This window comes from Syngnathus leptorhynchus, chromosome 7 (genome assembly GCF_054491065.1).
Source record: "Syngnathus leptorhynchus isolate UIUO chromosome 7, UIUO_Slep, whole genome shotgun sequence".
NCBI classification, from domain to species: domain Eukaryota; kingdom Metazoa; phylum Chordata; class Actinopteri; order Syngnathiformes; family Syngnathidae; genus Syngnathus; species Syngnathus leptorhynchus.
The window spans coordinates 8,874,620-8,897,038 of record NC_141201.1 but is presented as its reverse complement, the minus strand read 5'-3'; the positions used below and the strand labels follow the sequence as shown (position 1 = coordinate 8,897,038).

Genomic DNA, 22,419 nt, shown 5'->3' with positions numbered 1-22,419 from the left:
TATCTTCTCTGAACACTGCTTATTGGACATGCTACTTAAAGTATCGTCACAAAAATCCAAGAAAACAAAATCTTTCTTAGCACATTAAACTGATGTCCTTTTGTGGTATGCATGACAACTGTGACGTGTTCAACGCCAGAGGCAATTTTCTGAAAAAAATTCAAAATGAACCGAGTTGCACCATCTTTCCAACAAAATCATAGCGAGAAGCTGAACTAAGCCTTTTAGGACAACGCCCAGAGCGACTTCCTACGGATACCTTTTCACTCTACAAACATTACTGTGCTGACACAACGCAAACATGGCCGAAACTCCCATTTCGAAAAGAAAGCTACACATCCTTTACATCAGCTATATGGTGTCACCACCAGAGGAGCAAAAGCACACTGTAATAACAATGATAGTGCAACAAGCAGGATGAGAGGCCCATCCAGGCAGGAAAAGAGGAAACTCTGCGTCTGATAAGTGTCCGAGAATGCCCTCGGACTCGTTATCTGCCCCAGGCGGCGAGCGCTAGCCGGCTAATGTCGCAAGGGTTCTATACAGTACATTGGGAAGGCCAGATAAGATTCTGCTCGGTCACCCCTCGACCCCGGCCTTCCTGCTTCTCAGCACCAGGTATTTGGACTGGCACGAATAGTGGGTCACTCCCTTCGAGAGCATTTCCCTTTCACAAGAGGTGACTATTATGAGCTGCCCGACTCTGAATATACATACATGTGATCTATTCTTCAGGCAATGCTCACCCAATGCTTCCACCCAGCGAAAAAACTGAGAATACAAATTTGTAATATGCTCGAACCCTAATGACCCTGAAATAATTCAACCTACGTAGAACTACCCATGCTCTAGCTTGCTGTTTTTTCTTTAATTTTGTGAGTATGGGGACAGATTCTAGTCCAATGATCAACAATCATCAACACTAATTTGTCAAATTTGTAAAGATTCCAAGGGAAAATATAACATTGTAGTTGTCTGTAGACTTTTTAAGATCTTTGTGCATTATATTTAAGGATCAAGTGTGCAATTAAGGCAATTTAGGAACGCATACAGATACTTGAAGACTTTTTTATTTGATTTCTGAAAAATTGTTTGAGGGGCAAAATGAAGCGTCCAGCAGCCAGTGTGCCTTTTTGTTTGTAATATTGTTATAATTTTCTACAGTAGACAATTCCAAAGTTTTGCTTCAATATGTCATAAAAATGCGAGGCAAACAAAGTTAGCTCCAGGATCAGGGTTTATCGGACAGTTTCACAGATCAGCGCTGCCAGATGTTCATGTTCATATTGCCATTCGAGAGGAGCCAAATACTTTGCAGACTCTTTGGGGTTGAGTAAGCACGAGCATCCCGCTGGAGACAACCCTTAATCTGGCCCAGACACTGCGGTGTAAAATGCAATGTTATGAATAAAAGACAGCGTATGAAACGCGGAATGTAGCAGCAAGGAAAGGGTGTGTCTGTGCGTCAGTGCTATTGCGTCTGTATGTGTGTTTAAAATCCGTCTCCTTGTGGATTGGCATGCATGTGCACGTGTGGCTTTCTGCATGGTTCCTTTTAACATGCTACATTGCTTTTGACCAGCTTTTCCTAAACTTAGTATCATGATCCCAAACGTGTAATGTTGTGTCTGTGTGTGTGTGTGTATTAAAAATCAATCAAAATCCAAATCAATTATTAATAATAGTTAGATGCGACCTTAATTTACATGTGTAGTGTACATAACTTATCACTGAGAAGAATTTTAGTCCGTTTTTTAATCATTAGTATTTTTAAACATGATAAAAAGCCATTTTCTATACCATTTCTCCTCACAAAGTTTGAGAACCTGCTGGAGTTTATCTCAGCTGATTTTGTGAACTGGCCAGCAGCCAATTGTAGAGCAGCCATGTACCTGTATAGACCGAGGGTCAACAACTTGAGACTCAAGCAATGTAGGTTGCACTTTCACATGTCTGCTGTAGCTTTCTGTGACTTTGGAAAATATATTGGGTTTAATTTTGAATATCATTCAAATATACTTCTAAATATGACGATTATGTTCAATACGTGATGCCAAGCTTTATTGAGCTACTTGAAGCGAAAAAAATCCAAGATAACCTTTGGAATAAAACAAACATTTTACTTCTACGCCCAACATGAATTACGTATATTAAGATCAAACATTGCTCACGCCAAGATGAAGATTTTGTCTATCGCCCTGATGTGCTGATGCTGTACATTGAGATTCAGACACAGAAAAATCCCTGAATATTTTAGGTTGTATAGTGAGCTCGTACTTTTCATTTCATTTGACAGGTGACTTCATCCTTCACATACGATAAAACGATGGCGAAACACAGAAGACAAATGGCATTTTGGGTTTACTGCAGGTGGATCATTTAAATTTGGCTTTAATTTTGGAAATACGAAGAGAACTTAAATGGACATATTTTTAAGTAACCTACAACTAAGTGAAATAAAATGTGTTCACTGCAGTAATTTACTGATGTGCAATACACTACAACAGAGAGGAGGGTGAATGTGCTACCCACTATCAATGATGTCTCTCTCTCTCTCTCTCTCTCTCTCTCTCTCTCTCTCTCTCTCTCTCTCTCTCTCTCTCTCTCTCTCTCTCTCTCTCATATCAAGTCTTTCCACCACCTTTCTCGCCTTCTCTGTCTAGCACTCTGGCCTTGTTTTGACTAACTGGTCGCGCAGTCAAAAGTCTCCCAGGAGCGCGCACCACACCCCAGACATGAGTGGAAACTGGCTCGAGTCACAGTCAGAGCAATGCCTGGAAAATGAGGGAGGTGGGAGAGAGTGGGGGAGGCGATTTGGGGTTGCGCTTTTGGGTCGACGTCTGCGTGGCTGGCTCGCTCTGCATTGCCCCCACATCGTTTGACTTTTTTTTTTTTTTTGGTGTGTGTGCTTTACATCTGCTGCTTCTCCTTCTGTGCTTTTGCTCCCCTCTCGCAACCTCTCGCTGTGGTGAACTCCACAGAAACAAGAGTTACAAAAGTAGATTGTGGTGTCACACTTTCTGAAGTGTCGCTACTTCTTTCTTTAGTCTCACTGTTTTGTTGTGAAGGCAACAACTTTAAATCGATATCAATCAGAGTATAATAACAGTGTGTCGGCCTGTCCTAACCAGGAAATTCATTATTATTGTTTTCCTTCTAAATTCCAAACTGTTTGTTCTCTTTTCCAATATTTGCTTCTCATTGAAGATTTATTTCTTCCCGTCTCTTATTTCTATCCGCCATCTTCTTTGCATGTAGATGGTGCAGACCTTGCGAGGTTCCTTTCGAGGTGCTGTCGAGTGTGTTGCTGCTTTTTTTTGGGGGGGGGGGGGGGGGGTCGCCTGTGGTGGTTAGACTGAAGAGGTGGGGAGGGAGGAGAAAGGGCCAGTAAAACAAAGAGAGGTTGTCTACAGGCGAGGTAGGCAGGAAACACAAGTCTCCGAGGACTCGCTGCTCCTCAGCCTGCACCAGATTGGACCTGACAACCCCTCAGCCACGGCAGGCTGCTTGTTCTTTGTCCCGTTTCACCCCCCCCCCCCTCAACTTTTCATCATTCTAATGACTTTTTGCAAGTTAATATCCATTGCCTTCATGCTTATGTCTGCGCTCTCAATTTCCATTTTACTACACTTTGAATATCACCCCCTGAAATGGGTTCTTTGGTGGAATATTTTAGAGTTTTAAATGTTTAATATGTGGAAAATAATTGATGAGATGAAAAGATTACTCTGCGGCATATATTTTCCCATTTAGAGGACTCTTTGAAACAATATATATAATAAAATATAATTTTTAAAAGGTCTTTGAACTTGTGAATGAAACTTTCAGAGTTGAGCATGATTTCAAAGAGAAGTTTGGCTTGTATTTTATTTATTACAGTTGGCTGCAGTTGTAAGCAGATACTGGTTTGTTTGTCGAGCTGTCAATATATTTTTGTCCACAAGAGGGCAATGTCGCACAGTAGGTACGGTCTGAGAAGAATGGCATGGGGATGAAAATGAGGATGATGATCTTCGCTGGTGCGGGCTAAATGATTTTCAATGCTTATGTTTGTAATAAAATAACTATAAAACCTGGTTATAAGCTTATACATATTCCGTAATAATACTTTATTCTGATTTCTGGTCTGGGGGTCTTTTGAACTCCCTATACACACACGCACATGCACACACATACACACACATATATAAAAATTAGCCACGTCAACTGGAGAGCGTTTTAAACATTCTGCTTCACTAATGGGAAAAGGGATTGCCTCTTGACCTTGAAAACAGCGTGCAGATCCCAGTCGCGACCTCTGTCATCACACTTACACCTCTACTGTCTTGTGGGAGAAGCACAACTGATTTGAATTGGAAATAGAAAAAAAAAAAAGAAGAAAAAATGTGCGGTTGCCAAACACTTTAGAATTCTGTGTGTTCTGGCAACTGTTTGAGCTATGAGAATAATAGCCATCAAAGGTGCTGGCCAGTTGCACTACGAGTATAACAGTGTGTCTTTGAGACTCAGCCATGGGGATCATCACATCCTCTCTTTTACCTGTTTGTGTCAGAGTGACTGATTGTTCTTGGAGGCCCTCCAGATACATAGCAAAATCCACGCAAAAGTGAGCCAGGGTTAGCCGTTTTGTCAAACTTTCATGAAGGGAGGAAGTGAACGCGCCACACGTAGAACTGTGAACTTTGGCCGTTAATTTGCTTTTTATTTGTGGTGAGGGACGTCGCAAGGTGCCCGGTAGTCTGTAATCGTTGTCTAACAGTGTGCCACAATCATCCCTGTGTGCCAAGAACAACAACGCTGCCATGGCCAGATATCCTGTCAAGAGCCACTTTAGCCGCATTCGCAACGATTGATTAATGTGCTGTTGGTGCTGGATAAATAATCTGGTACATGGCAATGATATACTGTACTGTCACTACGTACAAGGAGGATAAAGCATTGCGAGTGTTGACAATGGAATTAGATTATGACGATAGAGCGAGCATTGATTCTCAAAGTGTAGAACACATACCAATAACAATCACTGAATTACTAAATCTTCAAACTGAGCATAATGTTACATTGTTTTAAAGAAAATGTGTTCAATTGTATTTATCTTTTAAGTACAATACATTAGAATTTCTGAGGGCCCCCAGCATGTTGGGGCCTCTGTGAACTTCATTTTTAAAAAGGGGAAAAAAAACAGCCTTCAGCAAACATTTGCTTTGATGAATACTGCTTTCAGGGCCAAGTTTCCTTTTTTTCCCTGTGATTCATTAATATATTTCTCTTTGACATATCAACTCTGGCACCCTTGCAGAGGAGTTGGCACACACAAAAGTCTATAAATACAGGAAATAAAACTCGCATTGTAGCAGACCAGCACATTGCAAAGAAATAGACATTCCCGTTATTAATGCATTTTAGACAGGACTTAAATGTTGCCCTCCATTTTTTTCCCCAGACCCTTCATATGATGCTGTACGACGGACGGGATGGTCAAACAACATGCACAGTGCCAAAGGTGAGGACTAAAAGCTCTGCGAAACTTAGTTCATAGATGTTAGAGGGTAGCCGATAGCTGCTGCTGCCATCTCCAAGGCAGGAAGTCAATGTGTCGCCAGTAAAGATTTCAATCTTTTCTTCTATCTCCAGGCTCTCCAGTGGTAACTCAGAATGTGACCAAGACTGCTGAGCAGCCCAGAGCTCAACCAGGTATCATCGGTTAATCTCTTTTTTTGGCCATCACTGTAGCAGCCCCTATAAATTAGTAGATTGTTTTAGAAGTGAGCCAAGTTTGAGCCAAGTAAAGTGAGTGAAATTTGAATTATTTTTCATCTCTGGCAGAATCCTTTCTACATGTTTTCCTTAATTTTCTTATCTTCAAACACCTCCCTCGAATTGACAAGTAATTTTGGATTTAATTAAAAAAAGGGTTGTTCTGGATCTGGAGCTATTTCACATACGGGCATGAAAATAGTTTTAAAAAACATTTTCTTTTGGGGATATGCTCTTTGTGTGTATAACACGGGATTGTTAACCCGGATACTCGATGTATCTATTGCAACGACTTTCGGCACCTTGCCTTGACTAGAAAATGCCCGAAGAACCTTTTTTGTACTAATAAAGCCCTCCGCCTTCACAGTTACTTGGCAATGTGAAATTGTTGGAGGGGGAGAATCTTTGTTCATGGTGGAATCTACCTTGGAAGGAAAATATCTCTCCTGCTTTCAGTGCAATATCTGTTAAGAGTCTGTTATCCTCCCACGTGTATTATTTCACTCCCTCTGTTCTATGCCAACTAGCACAGGTCAGAGTCCCTTTCATGAGCATAAGGTGTCTGCTTCTGTTCACAGATCCTTACCAAATACTTGGTCCCACCAGTAGTCGCTTAGCCAATCCTGGTAAGAATGTTGCTTAACACGTTTTCAAACATTTTTAGTGCCGCTCTCATTCGACAATGCCTCCTCTTCTTCTGCTTGTCAGGTTCAGGTCAGATCCAACTTTGGCAATTCCTTTTGGAGCTCTTGTCGGACAGTGCCAACGCCGGCTGCATCACCTGGGAGGGCACCAACGGTGAGTTCAAGATGACGGACCCGGACGAGGTGGCGCGACGCTGGGGCGAGCGCAAGAGCAAACCCAATATGAACTACGACAAACTGAGCCGGGCGCTACGCTACTACTACGATAAAAACATCATGACCAAAGTGCACGGCAAGCGCTACGCTTATAAGTTTGACTTCCACGGCATCGCCCAGGCGCTGCAGCCGCATCCCACCGAGTCGTCCATGTACAAGTACCCCTCGGACCTAGCCTATGTCCCTTCTTACCACAGCCACCAGCAGAAGGTCAACTTCGTATCCCCTCACCCTCCGTCCATGCCGGTTACCTCCTCCAACTTCTTCGGACCAACTGCTCCATACTGGAGCTCGCCCACCGCCGGCATCTACCCCAACCCCAACGTCCCCCGTCACCCGAATACGCACGTGCCTTCCCATCTGGGCAGTTACTATTAAACACCTCTATCTAACCACCCACTAGCCACGCCCGCCATTGCTGACCTGTACTCCCAATGACGCTATACCCCAAAGAAGGCAATGAAGAGGAAATCGAAAGAGATGATTTTATATTTGTTAAGATTTTTTGAAACAACTGGATGCTATGGTCCAAAATGGAATACTACTTATCTTAAGAAGACTTGATCTTTTGGACATGTGCCTTTATCTTCCACATCCTCCTAAAAGCTGCACCGAGTTCTTCTCCAAAACGTTTGCCAAGCCAAAGCCTGAGAACAGAAGAGCAATCATGTCTGCCTCCTCAGCCCAGACATGGCCCTTTATTTACGGGTCTCAATCTCCATCCTCCCGAGTACATTACCGCCATTACGCTTGAAAGCATCTGCTCTTTCCACCATCTACAACCTTGTCGGGGTTTGTTATTCCCACCACATCGGAGCCTTCATCTTTTTTCCCAGCGCCTCTGCTCGTTCACCTGTATCATTTTATGTGTGTGTAGAGAGTCTACTGGAATTTGCTGGAAAAGATGGAGCCCCCCCCCCCCCCACACACACACACACACCACCACCACCAAACTTAACACACACACACGATATGGACCTTTCTCGCCTATGAATGAAAGTTGGCAACTGGAATATGCCATTCACGATTTAATTTATCCTCCAAACTGGAAGGCAAGAGAGGAGTCCAATAGTGAGGAAGCAAGCGCTGTATGTCTGCTGAACTGTCAGTTATAGTTTAAATGCTTTCTGCATTGCGTGCGGAGTTGATGACAGGCCATGTGTACAGCTCTCTTGTGCTGAGGAAGCCGAGTCAACGCGTAATTGAAACAATTTTGCCACAAGTCAACCCAGGCCGACACGCTTGGCTATTAAAAGTTTACTGCGTTGTCGCCTCGAAGCCATGTTTTGTCTCTCCACCGTGTCAGTATTAATGTGAATGTTGTTCAGTTTGTGTCCTAAAAGAGGATTTCAAATCAAAGATTGTCAGGAGGTTTCATTTTGTAAACAAGGAAACAAACAAGTAATGACCAAGGCCATTAATTTGAATTGTTTTTGTCATTCTAAAATATGTAAAGTCCTTGTCTTGGTTTCATCGTGGTGATAAAGTCCAACAAGACAGTAAATCTAGAATAATGCATTCCAGTAGAATGAGCGCATCCAGTTTACTATGTGATGACATGAGCCTTGAACTCCAAAAGTGTTTGCATCATTCTTTAACTGCTGTCCTGCCCAGTTTTCATTCGACTCAAAACATTCCCTGATGAAAAATCTGACAATATTTGATTTGTTTAATGACTGCCACTTGTGTCTCTTCTCTTTTTTGGGCAAGTCAGGATCCTGTAGGTCACACTGCGAAATGGCTTTCTCAATTTTTTGGTGTTAGTCAACAGTGTCAAGTTGCATATTACCAGGGCTGGATCCTAGTTTGAGAGCAGCATGTATGCTTGAATGTTAGTTTCTCACTGATCTAAAGGCCAGATAAACATGCACATGGACTTCCTCCTCATGTAATTGCATCATATCATCACATGTTCATCTTCAGGTGCATAGGCGCTAAAGAGCAAATGCACTCCATGACCAGTAAGTGAAGCAGACACTTGAAAGTAAATGACGTTGGACTAAGGTTATTGGAGAACAAAACCAATTTAAAATATGACGAGTTGAAACAAGGAATTCCTCAGATTCGCAAACGCTGTGCGTTTGTCAGACCTATTTTTTATTATTTTATATGCATCACTCAACTAGGCATTAAAGCAACTTACTGTATAAATTATGCAGAGTTATTTTCATATGTGACACAGTATTAAAAAGAGACAAGAGAATTAATACGAGTTGACCTCGGTCAAAAAAAAAAAATACAAATCTTTGAAGTCCATTTCTGCTCAGTAGTTTTTTCAGCATTTTAAGCGTTTTTATATTTGTACATTTGGGCAATACATTTTTAGCTTTTTTATTATTATTCCTTATTGTAATTATTTTGTATGAGATTGTGTAACATCCCAAGTGCCTTTGTGTACACAAGCTAAGCCTTCTCCCAAACACAAGTGACTGCTTGAATCCAATAACAGGGACCATTTAACGCTGTCTGCAACATGTGATTAGGACAGTTCTTTAATCACCGTTGAAGTTGAATAGTCTGAAAAAATTGGTGGATATTAAGATATTGTATGTAAATGAATGAAAATGGCATTAACATCCACCAGCTTCCACCTGAAATAAAAAGGGAAATTTCTAATGCACCCTGAACATGCCTCTATACTACTTCATGTACTACTATATGTGGGTGTGTGCGTGCGCGTGCGTGTGTGTGTGTGCGTGCGTGTGTGTAGGTGTGTGCGTGTGTGCATAATTATACAATTAATCAATTATAATTATTGTTATTGTTATTATTATATTATTGTTATTATTGTCATTCCAGCATGTATGAAGTCATACCTTTTCAAAAATGTATAGGAAAAAGGGGTTTTGTATAGGAAAATGTGAGAAATAAATGTTTTTACCTCTCGTGATACCAATAAGTGCATTTAGCTTGTTTCTATGGCAACACAGCCACTTTTAATTTGAGAACTATTGGCCTCAAGTTTGTGAAACTTTTTTTCCACATGGACCAAGGTGACTAATTTATGAATACATGTTTATTGTGAGGCACGTTTTTCGAAAACATAAAACAGCCATTAGGCTTTGTAGCCTTCGTCTTGATCAATGATGATCAAGTCTTATCTGACAACAAGGCAGTTTAATCAGGCAGGGACGTGTGGTCAGAGGAGGCAAGGGTGGCCGTGCCTCCCCTGCCATCATGAAAAGGGGGAAAAACAAATTCAATTGTTTTTATTTATTAGTCATTTTCCTTTTAATTTCAGTAGTTTTGTATCATTTTGAACCAAAATCGCTGAATTTGTATAGTTATGTTAAAACCGAAGACGAGTCGCTCGGAGGAGGCAACTTCCTGCCTTGCCTCCTCTGAGGATTGCGTAATCACACGGCTGCCTATGCTGACAGGCTATGTAGTTAGACTGAACTCTATGTCGCTGTTTAAGTGTTCAAACACTAGAACACTGCTAGTGTTAATATAGCCAATATTAACTAATTTCCGTAGTTAAGCTGATGTATATAATATCTAGTGTTTTTTGTCAACTGTCTGTAACGTCGTGTTTCTTTAGATCAGGGGTGTCAAACTCATTTTTTTCGCGGGCCGCATTGTAGTCATAGCTTCTTTCGGAGGGCCATCATGACTGTCAACCCAAATAAATGTATGACAACCTCATATTATATACAGTAAAAGCTACAAAACAAACTGACAAATAACTCGGTTTCAAATCAGACGAATAAAAACTGGTCAAATATTTTGACAAAAAAGATATTATTAAAAGTGAAGACAATTTGCAATTCTAGTAATGACACACAAATTTGATGCATAATTTGTAAGTGCCTCCCCAGTCATGAACATCGCCGCACATCACTGATTTTAATAGTACATGCACGAACAGTTTATGGAAAGACACGAGTGAAATTCTACATAATATATACACATTTAGTAACTCTTATATCAGTGGGTATGTCTAATGCATTCTTAGGCAATGTTCTTGCAATCAAACTTCACAACAATAGTTTTAATACTGAGATCAAGCGGACTGTATTGGGCCCATTATGCTCTAGATATGTATCCATATGTACATAAGAAAGTTCCCATGCTTTTCTTGATGAATATAAACATAATGCTATGATTGCAAATATAAAGACAAGATATGCTCAAACATCTAAACATTATTGCTATTGCAAATATTAGCTGAATGGTTGTGAATGGTTGATTGTCTGTGTGTGCCTTGCAAATGACAGTCAGTTTCTGCTCATCGACCCGAATGAGAACAAGCGTTCAAGAAAGTCTTAAACTCAAATTATATAAATGCATCAAATTATTTTATTCTGTTGTAAGATGTGTATGCAGTATATGCTACATGTTTCAATTCTCATCAGTTTAACTACAGAAGTCAGATATTATTCCTTTTATTTAAAAAAAAAATACTATTCAGTTTTTATCATGTGGTTGAGCTCACAGTGGTTGAAGAATAAGAGCATGATTGTATGAGCATTCTCCAAATGAAATCAAAAACCAGATTATTGTAACTTTGAAAACTAAATGATTCAAGATTACAGAGCTCAATGTCGAAAATGGTAAATTTATCTCATCACCTGTCACCTATTGGCAGTTTTTTTAATATGATACTCATTTTTTGTATTTTGTATTTTGAACCATATTGGTGAAAGTCATTTTGTGGCACTCTACTAAAACAAATGTAGAATAGCAAATAAACGCCGCCATCAGCGCATGTTATCCAGTTCTGTGGTGAGAAGATACGCCAAACGAATGTTGTGCGAATGTGTGTGTGTGTTTTGAATGGTGAGCTTATACAACATGACAATATGACACTACTATTATGACCACATGTGTATAAACTCATAGAGCACTCAAAGTACTCTAACCTTACAATCACTATGATAAGCATGAGTGCTTGGAGTGGAATGATACTATAGTGTCACAGTTTGATATTTTTAAAAATATTTTTTAATTACAAATGCATGCATTTATTTATGCATTCTATTCTTATGTTTTTAACCCACCGGTAGATACCTTTATATCTCTCTTGATATAAGACGAAAGGACGTCACATGACCACAACGGGTCAGCCGTTATTACCTGAGCCCTTAGCATCAGTGATGTTACTTTATTTCAGTTGGTGACAAAATGCCTTTTTAATTGTATTTAAATGCATATGAGAAATTAACAAATTCATTTTATTTTATTAACAAATTAATTATTTTATTCAAATTCATTAATTTTACTGCCCAGAATGGCAAAATAAGTACAATATCCGTTTCTGAAAAAATCAGTTTTGGCCAATTCCACAGAAAAAGTACTTTTTGTGTCATTGAGGCTTCACAATGAGCCACTGGAGAAGCGACATTACCATCTTGTTTTGCTTTATTTCTAATTAGCTCTTGTGACTGAGTTTATTCATACAGTCTGCCTTTTGTGCAAGCAGCGTTTAATATACTAGTCACAAGGGTGTTGTTTCTCATTGCGTATTAAATTGTTGCTACTTTTGTTATTCAATTATTGTCACTTTTGCTGATACCCTAAGTCACAAAGTGTGCACTCACTGCTCGCAATATTTCATCGGCCTCCTCCAATTACATGAAGAGAAGTGAAGGGGACAGTAAGTGTGGCGCTCTCTCTGTTGACACGTTGGCTCATCTGTTTGCTCTCACAACTTCATTTTGTTTGGATGAAAATCCGTAATAGGGGTTGTTAGCTAGCATTGACGTTTTTTGGTTATGTTAATTTCAGGTGGAGAACAATGCGAGGCAAATGTAATTGAGTGTAAAAATAGTTTTATTTCACTTTCCCCCCTGAGATAAAATACAAAAAAAACATAAACAAATTAGATTTCATTCAATAGGTCAGGCTGCATGCAGTCATATTTTTAAGTGTTTCAGGAGAACTTGGTTCCACCATCACTCGAAGTTTCCACACTAAACCTGTGCGAGTGCCAGGTTAATGTTAATAGGTTAATGTTTCTAACAAAGAGCCCAAATGTCTTATTGTGTATGGCAGACATGAATTATTAAACAACCACTAATAATGTTTTGTCATCCACAAGGCACCCAAAACAAGTTCTTCAAGTAAGATTCATGCATAGAATAATACAGTATTCGCTATCCTCAGTAAATCCGATGTGCAGGACCTGAGGTAAAATGATCATCCTTGGGAGAGGACCTATAATCATCTTTTTCAACCAAGTAATTTCCATGACATGGCAAAACTCTTTGGAAAACATGTTCTTTGGTCGATAGACAGTGAGAGGTGTGGCATTTACAATTGTTCAATACATTTCCAAAAGATAATGAGGTTTCCTTCACCTAACATTTCCTGTACACGCGGTTTTCCCAAATAAACTTTGGGATGCTTAAGGGGTTCAACAGTGGGCGGTAGGAGGCATCTACCAGAGTGTCTTGTTCACTGCCTCTGTGCTTTTACATCTTGGTGATACTTGCAGGATCATGGATATCAATCACCTCAAAACCTTGGTTGTCAAGTCCATCTTTGGAGTGGTGGTGGTGACCTTTGATGTTGTGGAAACAGTAGGCGCAATGCGCAGTGGCCACAGGTACCACCTTGGAAAAGTTGGAGAAATCCACCCGGTATTTACCTTCTTTGCTTCGGGAGATGATGGGCAGGAAATTGTAGCCCCACATGATCTCCTGGGGAATGAAGGAAGTCCGGACTTGACAGGAGGAGCTGGTAGACTCTGCGGTACCGTCCAAGAAGACGACCAGCTCAAACTCTTGCTTGTGTAGTGTGTCCACTGCCATCTCAAAGAAAGGGCTTCCCTTGTTGATGACGTGACAAAGTGTGAGCGGACACACGAAGAACAGGTTGTCCTTTCCGGCGTCTACCATGAAGTCAATGTTCACCTGGTCCATGATTATTGTCTCGCCATCTGCTGTATTGGTGGTTCGCAGCAGTTTGCCATAGATCTGGCTTCCTATCATGAGGGTCTTTCGAAGATTGGCCACTCGTATTGACAAGCAGAGCGCGCCGTTCTTTGGGCTGATTACAGCCATGTCACTGAATGAGATGGTTTTAGCTCTCTTTTTAGGTGAAGAGATTTTAGATAAGATGATTCCACACATGAAGCAGTTGATGACTGCGCCAAGGAGAGACTGGATGATGAGAAGGGCCACAGCACCGGGGCAGACGGGAGTCAGGGCTCGGCCACCGTACCCAATGGTTGTTTGGGTTTCAAGGGAGTACAGGAAAGCTGTGGTGAGTCCGACAACATTATCAACACAAGGCGCATGGTCCTTGGGGGGCTCCTGCCACGTCAGGTCTCCGTTACTACGGGCAATCCAGTACCAGAGCAGGCCGAAAATGAACCAGCTCAGGGTGAAAGATGCAATGAAGAATAAAAGCACAAAACGCCAGCGGATCTCCACGAATGTGGTCCAGTAGTCGGCCAGGAAAGCAAAATGTTTGCTGTACTTGATGTTTCCGTATTCGATGTTGCAGTGCCCGTCTTTGGTCACCAGCCTGGTCCGGCGACGCTTTCGCTCAGCCAGATAGTCCTGAAGACGTTTGCTGAAAGGGCCAAACATTTTCTACGAGTCCACAACCTTGAAAACAGCAAATAATATATTATCAACACATGGGTCATTTCATTCATAAAACAGTTTGCAAACATGGTCCGATAGTCTTAGTTGGAATTTTGCATGGCATAAATCTAATAGTATCTTTAAAACATTACACAGCCTAATGAGCCAGATAAATCAACCAATGAAGGAACACTTTGGAAAAGTTCAACTTCAAGCAGAAAAACCCACATTCAAATTAATATGTAAACCTTGGTAGAAAACAAACTGTTCAGATAAGATATGACTTCGGCCTCAATTAGCTGACAAAAGCTTCCAAAAAACTACGTGCTTATTTTTGCTGAGACATGCCTCCACAGAAATGCGCCTATCGGTAAGCCTTAATTGGTACAAAACAGTCTGTACAGTCAGTTGAGTTTTTCTGTTTATCAACCTTCAAAGCTCAATTTTCTTTTTTTTTTTGCCCTCTGCATCCTTTTTTTTCATTTGAAATTATACGGGAAAACAACTCAGTCACCTGAGGTTGATAATCATCCATGTTTCACATTAGGATAAAAAAAAAAAAAGATTATAGCTTTTCTTATTAGTATCCTGCAGTATTGTGCTCAGTTGCAATTTAATGTTGCAGAATATTAACAGGCTATTTTGGTTTTAGTCAAACTGAACAACAATTAAGATTATTAAATAATAACAAATATTCCAGAATATTTTATGATTGTGTCCTTGGTGTCTAATTTTGCAAAGTACAAATAATCGTTTGCAGTCTTTGCACATCCACTTTGAATTAAATGCAGGGGTGAATAAACAAAACAAAATACTCAATAATTTATTAGCAATACATATTCAGATTTCACTAATGTGCTATATGGTTGGTGTGGATTACAGTCGATTTCTTTCTCATATTTCCTCAAAAACAAATGTGGAATATAGTTAAAATATGTATGTATCTAAAATATATATATATATATATATATATATATATATATATATATATATATATATATATATATATATAAGCTTTAATCTCATAAATATAAGTATAACATTAATCTTACTTGTAGAGTATAGGATTTTGAGCAGTGGACAGTATGCCCAGAGAATGTTGAGATTTCATTGAAATCTTCACAAATTCAAGACTCCTTGTGCTGGATGCAGCAAAACAGCATTAGAACATAAGAGTGCCTCTTTGGGGTAATCGTAAATAAAGGAACTGTGGAAGAACTGAAACATGCAGTCTGAAGAAGATACCCTTCAAACTTGAGGAGAACAAAATATCCATCGACAGATTCTCATTGAAAGTTACAGAAATCATTTGTTTGCAGTGATTGCCTCAAAGGTTTGGGCATAGTTTGTATGGGTCAGTTTTATGAAAATATGTCTGACCATAAAACAGTGCCTGACTTTCATTTGATAACGTTCAGTAAAATATGATGTATAAATGACTTGTATTAGTTTCAATTTATTTCAGAGACCTTCTTTCTTTCTCTGAATAAATTGGTACAATTTGGGGATGAACAACATTAAAATTAATATTATATAAAATTTTAAATATAAGGTCACACAAATCCTAGGAAACTATTCAGTGAGGATTCAAGTTGGTCTAATATTCACATTTGTAGTCATTTCATATTTTGTCGTTCAAAGAAAATTTTGTCAAAGTTGTGTGCTCTAAATAAATGATTCATAACAGTTTCAGAGGAACACCTAAATTGCCTCACAATATCTGATGATCTAATAAGTTATCAAAATGTAGCTGACTTGTTCATCTACAACAAAATGAAATACTATGTCTTGCCATGAATGAATAAGGCTCACCTGTAGGGATGTAAAAAAAAACAGCTTGCAGCTCATCCAGCTAAGTGTTGAGCTCCAGCTCCACCTTTTTGGTCCTCTCTTCACAGTTGAATAGCAGAGTTTTATAGGCGTGTCCTCTTATGCCTGCTCTACTGCACCTGCGTACATTTATACTGTCCTCTCCCAGTGTAGCGGCCAGGTAGTGTTTACGCCCACAGAGAGAATCAAGTAAGCCCCCACCCCACCTACAAACAGACGCACATTGCATGGATCCTCTTCCCCCGGCTTCAATAAGCTGTGTTTACCCCACAGACGCCTGGCACCAAGAGCCAAGCTGACCTCAATCCACTCCCCGTGCTGGTTGCTTTCCCTTTCTAGTTTATGATACGATTCATTTCTGGATAAGGGACAAGTCAATATTTTGAATATAAATGGAAAAGCATCAAGTTACACATTAATGTGTCTGAGTAACAAAGAATTTTCACTATTACTTACTATGAACCCAAACATGGCTTAAGTCGACCTCTTGTTTTCATCTTCCCCTCTTGTGGAATGTATACTAAAGTGTGTTTCTCTAGCTATATCATATTCTGATCAAGGCCAAATAGAATATTTTTTAAATGTTTGCATTTTCAGAGCATGTCTGATTGGAACTACAGTATGTGTATCACATCGCAAAATGACATTATTTTCACAGCAAAATAGAGTCACACAAAAATCAGTACAATCCATTAACCGCAACAAAAGAGCTGTGTCGTTGTGATAATACAAGCAACAAGCAAAAATAGCTGAGGAAATGGGAAAAGAAAGAAAGATGCTCCACATCCTAATACCTACCTGGAGGTATTCTAAATGTTGAACGCGGGAAATTTGTCAATCATAACCAGTCATTTAACTGCACTGTTGTTGCTAGTTATATTCCCCCAAAAGTGTCACAGTCTTACTTTGCAAGTTTTCTTTCCGAGCAGTTTTCTTTACGAGTAAAACACATACATGTTCCGCACCCAGAGGGCTGCATTGTTTGTACACACTGCTATTAAGCTTTGTGTTAATCCATGCCCTTGTAAAAGGATGCTAAGCATTAGCCATTCAAAGCACTTTTATTCTTTTATTGTTTGATCAACTCTGTCATTTGTGATGCCTTTTATTGAGCCCAATGGGCCTGCAAATAGCACTGATCGCCAGGCTGGTTTGGCAACATTGAAATTAACTTTTGACTGCTAGTTGTTCAGGAGAATGGTCTTCAGTGACTTACAATGAATAATAATAATAATAATGCACCACCCTGCCACCCCGAAAATAAAAAAAATAATAACGTTAAGGACATTTACAACCTACACTGCAATCAAACTGAGAAGAAATAGTGATCAAAAAGCAGCAGTCATCATGCTCTTTTTATTAGTTGTGAATATTGTGCAAGTGTGAAAAGAAGTCTAATAGTAGCTTTCGTTATGAAAGATATTTTTTAATAAGTAACCTCATTACTTAAAATATGTTTCTTGGTCTTAAATGATGTGGATAATGTGCAATCAAAGGCTCGATTTACACTACATGGTTTAAGGTAAGTAACGATTTAAATTTTTAGAGGGGGAGGGGTCACAAATGGCACGGTATGTGTATTATATATTATTGAATTAAAAAAGGTCAGGAAACCAATAACTTTAAAATGGAAAAAGTATTCTTTCAAATGAAGTATCATAAACGGCCAAATCAAAAATACTGCGTCAATCAGGGTAGTATGAAAATGGCTTTGCAAACAACTTGCACAAAAGTAAAACTGGGTACAACTGTACGGTATATTTTGCATATTAACCAAGTCCTCATTGATTAGACACGTAACAACGCTAGTATGCCCCCTCCCATCTGACTAACCCCCCCACCACCACCAATTGGCAAGGGGATTTAGAACAATAGCAGTTTCTGCGTCAGTTTCTGTCAGTCCGTTTGATGGCTGCTACTGTATTTTCCCATGCATAATATACTACCTTTCTTTTCTAGTAAAGTACACTCAAAATAATTTGATTTGTATACACTTGGGTCAAAGGATTTCAATTAATATGTGACCTATTAATTAAAGAAACCTAAATATGGCACTTTAAAGTGTTATTTATTCTATTCATTTTTCCCTATTTTCATGTTTTAAATATGTTTGAAATAAAGACATATCAATCAATCAAAAATAAAAGGAAGGTCTATGAGTTTTAATTAAATACAATCATATTCAGTGATCAGTTGGGCAGACTTGAATGTCTTTGGACTGGCTACATGCGTGTGCATGTGCATGTGCGTGTGCGCGTGCTGAGAGATAGGGGTGATGTTCACTGAGGGCAGTCATTTTGCTGGGTCATCATGTCACTGAGCATTTATATTCCATATCCATCATTCACAGTGTAAAAGTGGCATCGTGCTAAATGTCACTCGTTTGCAATGTAGAGGAAATGTGCTTATGCAGCATTTTCCCCACTTGTGGTAGATGCAAGCAGTGAATCATTTCTTTAATGCATACTGTATCTCCATCCCTTTTCTATCTTGTTTGTTACTTTAGGTAGGATGACTTGTGTCTGCAATATTTAGGGGAGGAATTGTTGAAGTCACATTATCGTAGGATCTGTGAACCAAGTATTGACGCCTTTGGCTGCAATGTGCATATCAATGGGAGCCTGAAGGCTGCCATGCCTGTATGAGCATACGGCCGAGAATACAAGCCTGCAGGGTTTGTGGGAATTTTCCACTTGCTGGTCCACTCAGTGAAGTCTCCCGGGTGATAATATAGCAATATGTAACCTCAGTTACCCTCCAAATGAGTGTGTTTACTGTTGTTGGTAGAAATATGTGGTTTTTAATGAAAACGATGCAGGGTAATGAAATGGCCCAGGAAGAACACATTAGTAATAACACAGCTTTAAATTGTTGTGCTTACATATACTGTGCATATTTTGTTGTGGGGAAAACAGATATTTTCTGAACATTTCTATTGATTCAAACTGTCTTGGTTAGTGCAAAGGGAAATAATGCTTGCGGGTAATGCAACAGGAGCTGTCTATAGACTGTATTTCTTCCCTCCGGCACCAGGTCCCAGTTAGTCAACAGTTTTGACAACCACTTAAGAAAAAAAATTAAGACACCCGTACCAAAAAAATGGGTAAAACTAGAACTGTTTTTTACTCCATTCGTAGATTCTATTGTTCACACACTCATATTCGTTGACTACTTAGCCCATTTGAAGTATTTACTGTATGTGGATAACCAAAATATGGGCACCTGCTGGAAAATAAATTAGGTAACCTCTCACATGAATTAAGGTTGCCTTACCAGTACTTTTCCATTGCCGTGGCAGAAGTCTTTGTGGTTACCTCACCATGATGTGTGGCCATGTTTCTGTTTTTGTTTTCTAAGGATTTCCCTCAGCCTTCAATCTTTAAACTCCCATCGTCACAAAATGATCAAATGTGTAATTTTGTTGCCACTCAATATTCTGGACTCATGTTGTGATTCTATTTGCTGTCACAAATCCCCCACTCAAAGGACTTCAGCTTGATTAGGCAGCTCCCTCACTGGAATAAGCAAGTCAATGAAAGAGAAAGGAAATAAAGCGCCACTTCAAATCATTTCTTACATTCATATCTTACTGCCTACTTGGCCAGTGGCATGTGTGAGATGGTAACCGGATTGAGGAGAAAAGATCTAAGTGACATCGATTGACAATGCAGCAATATTTTCCCGCATGAAAGACAATGACACAGCCATCATCTCATAGTTCACTCATTCTCAGTTTCATTTTTACGACTAGGTCATTATTTTCATTTCTATCTTTTTTTGTTTCAAAGTAATTTTCTTCAAAGGGCATAAAAATGGCACGACGTGTTCAGAAGCAGCTTCTCGGCTTTGCACTGTTTAAAATGACAGTGCTCTGGAGAGAAGAGCAAACTGCTGCTGCGGGGTTACCTCCTATCATGCTTGACTCACTGAAGGAAGGTTCGCAGAGACCTCCAAAATCTTTCTGCCCAGAGGGATACTGTGGGTAGCTTTGGGATTTGTGTCTCTGCAAAAGCATCATGGGAAATAATGAAATAAAAGAAAATTATTTTAAGCAAAGATTAGATTAGTGTAGTGTGTCGCAGTGGCACATATTGCACACCACTAAAACGCGTCATAAAAAAAAGTATATACTGAAATTATTTTCCTCTCATCTCAATTGACTCACACTGTGAAGTCTGAAGTCTAGGCCTGTTAGTTAAACACCAAGCTGATGCACAGTGGCTAGTCTATACGTCCATGTTGAAGTTCCAGGTTTTTGTGAAAAATGTGGTTGCAGTTTTTAGCTCATCTTTTGATCAATTTTAGAGAGATGTCCTTTTTGTTGTAGATGTCCAGTTATTTTTCTGCACTTGATGATGGCTGTTTTCACTGTGTTCCATAGTGCTTTGGAAAATCTTGTGAGCCCTTCTCCTGACTGATACCTTAAACACTGAAACCCTCCTGATCCTGTGGAAACTCCATGTGAACCAGAGACAACCTCTGTGTTGTGGCTACAAAAATGTTAGAAAAGCATCCTTGAACCCTGACCAGACACACTTTAAATGGTGGCAGGTGAGTGGCGAATCCTGTTTAACATGGGTTTGAATATGATTTGTTTATTCTGAAGAGCCACGCCCCCACATATAAGAAGAAGGTGCATACGTGCGCAATGACATCATTCATTTATTTTTACTCACCCTTCTGAAAAAAATCTATTTTTCATTTGAGTTCTGCAGGTTATACTCTGGGTCATATTAATGGTGGCAACAGTTTTGAAATGCCTTATCTTGGTGGGGTTTTTTTTCCCCCCACAATTAAACATTTCAACATGGAAGTGTGCAATGTATTGTAGGAATTTAACACTGAGATCTTAAATGATGGTTTTGGACCAATTAAAGGGGAAGACAAGTCAAACATTTTCTTAACAATATCTTCTATGGGTCACCACTAGCCTCAACACAGCATTCTGTTTGATATTGATTTTGTGGAATATGTATTAAGCAGAAAAAATCCATCAGTGTTCATATATCTCAGGATGCAGCTTTTTTTGCCTCTTGCTGTCTACTAAAAATTCCTTCACAGTTGCTCAGGACCCAAACACAAATTTGTGACCACATCCATAGCCAGGATGTATATACTGTAACTTTATTTCCATATCATGCGGAGAAATCGATACCGACATTTATATAAGCGATGATAGATTGCTTCACATTGCTATGCTTGCCTGCTCCATGTTTAGGGGCTCCATACTGACACCATCTACTTAATTGTATGCCGACCATTTACTATGTATGCACTGTAAGAAAGAGAGGCAATCTTGTTGTAGTTCTGCTTCATCACTCATAAGGATGAGTGTTTAATACAACCACTCGATGATCATCTCAAGAGCACAAATCAAGGCGTCAAAGACAGCACAAGCACCATTTTTAGGGCAAATGGAAATGAAATTTTGTCATTGCACATCCTACAAGTAAATAGCAACTAAATTGCAGTTTCAATGTTAAAGGCCAAGAGGCAGGGAGGTTAATTGTGATGCTGCAGCAACAACGTGGCCGTGCCAGATCGTGCTGCGACATACAGTGGCTGTAATTGTGTTTGGTTTTGTTTGTTGTCTTTACAGAGAGAGGAACCAAGTGCATTCAGCGTCCCACTTCCACTCGCATATGTTGAAATTCTGTGCATAAGAGACACAATGTACAGCATCCCTAAATTATGTAACACTGCACTGCTCTGTCGAGCCACACACTCATTTCAATTCATAATTTAAAGCCTAATAGATGTACTCATTCTCTTAACCGTCTTTATGATGATAGAATTATAAAATGGTCCATTGTTTTTGTTTTGCTTGTAGTCCCGCTTCCCCGACCCTGCAATAATAATCATGTTGTACCAATATGTTGTTATTGGTGAGATGTTCTGTTTTAAAAGCAATTGGAGATTTTTAATAATTTACATATTTTCCTGAACTAGAATTTACCCTTGGTGCAAGCTGTTTTAATGCTGCCCTGTCTGCCCAGCATCACCCACCCACCCATGACTCTCAGCACAAAATGCAAAAGGTCCGTTTGGTTAACCAGCTAAATATTCTGCATGCAACAACTCAGCAGTATGTGTGGACCCACGCATTTGTTTCGACAAGTATATGTTCACGACTGGGCTGATAAGCTTATTGAGGTTGTCCTCCCATATCTATTTAACAGCTTTGCACATTCTTTTGGAGGGTGGTGGGGGTGGGGGGCACAAGGCTGCTCACTCCAGTTCCAAAGCCTCCGACAAGAGGTTCAATCAGAGATAAAGAATCCTACAAGGAGGTTGAGAACAGGTGATGATGAAGGAAGAAAAAAACCCAGAGCCTTGGCTAGTGAGGTTTAAGGATGACCCAATATTCTCAGTTATGACCTATGAAATGATTGCTTGAGGACCACGGCTTGTCAAACGCTATGGACTGTAAACGAGTCAGT

The 22,419-nt window shown here is 39.6% G+C and overlaps 2 protein-coding genes across 7 annotated transcripts in view; one reads left to right on the top strand and one right to left on the bottom strand.

The window, feature by feature from the left end:
* fli1 (Fli-1 proto-oncogene, ETS transcription factor) overlaps positions 1-9,764 on the top strand; it is a 31,213-nt gene extending 21,449 nt beyond the window's left edge. For 3 of the 6 annotated variants that reach the window (XM_085916530.1, XM_085916527.1, XM_085916526.1), the window contains 4 exons: positions 5,444-5,503; positions 5,635-5,694; positions 6,336-6,383; positions 6,466-9,764. In XM_085916530.1, coding sequence (XP_085772656.1) covers positions 5,444-5,503; positions 5,635-5,694; positions 6,336-6,383; positions 6,466-6,995 — 698 coding nt within the window. In that variant the 3' untranslated portion in view covers positions 6,996-9,764. The remainder of the gene's footprint in view (positions 1-5,443; positions 5,504-5,634; positions 5,695-6,335; positions 6,384-6,465) is intronic. The other 3 variants (XM_085916531.1, XM_085916529.1, XM_085916528.1) reach the window with 1 other exon arrangement.
* A 2,607-nt stretch (positions 9,765-12,371) lies between these two features.
* LOC147054636 (ATP-sensitive inward rectifier potassium channel 1-like) lies at positions 12,372-16,073 on the bottom strand. Its single transcript, XM_085916290.1, has 2 exons — positions 15,962-16,073; positions 12,372-14,170 (listed from the first exon to the last, which is right to left on the bottom strand). The coding sequence occupies exon 2, from the start codon at positions 14,150-14,152 to the stop codon at positions 13,031-13,033; it is 1,122 nt and encodes a 373-aa protein (XP_085772416.1). The 5' UTR covers positions 14,153-14,170; positions 15,962-16,073; the 3' UTR covers positions 12,372-13,030.
* Between the last annotated feature and the right edge of the window lie 6,346 nt (positions 16,074-22,419).

Coding starts and splice junctions, on each gene's coding strand:
- LOC147054636 (XM_085916290.1), bottom strand. CDS start 14,152: ATGTTTGGCCCTTTCAGCAAACGTCTTCAGGACTATCTGGCTGAGCGA.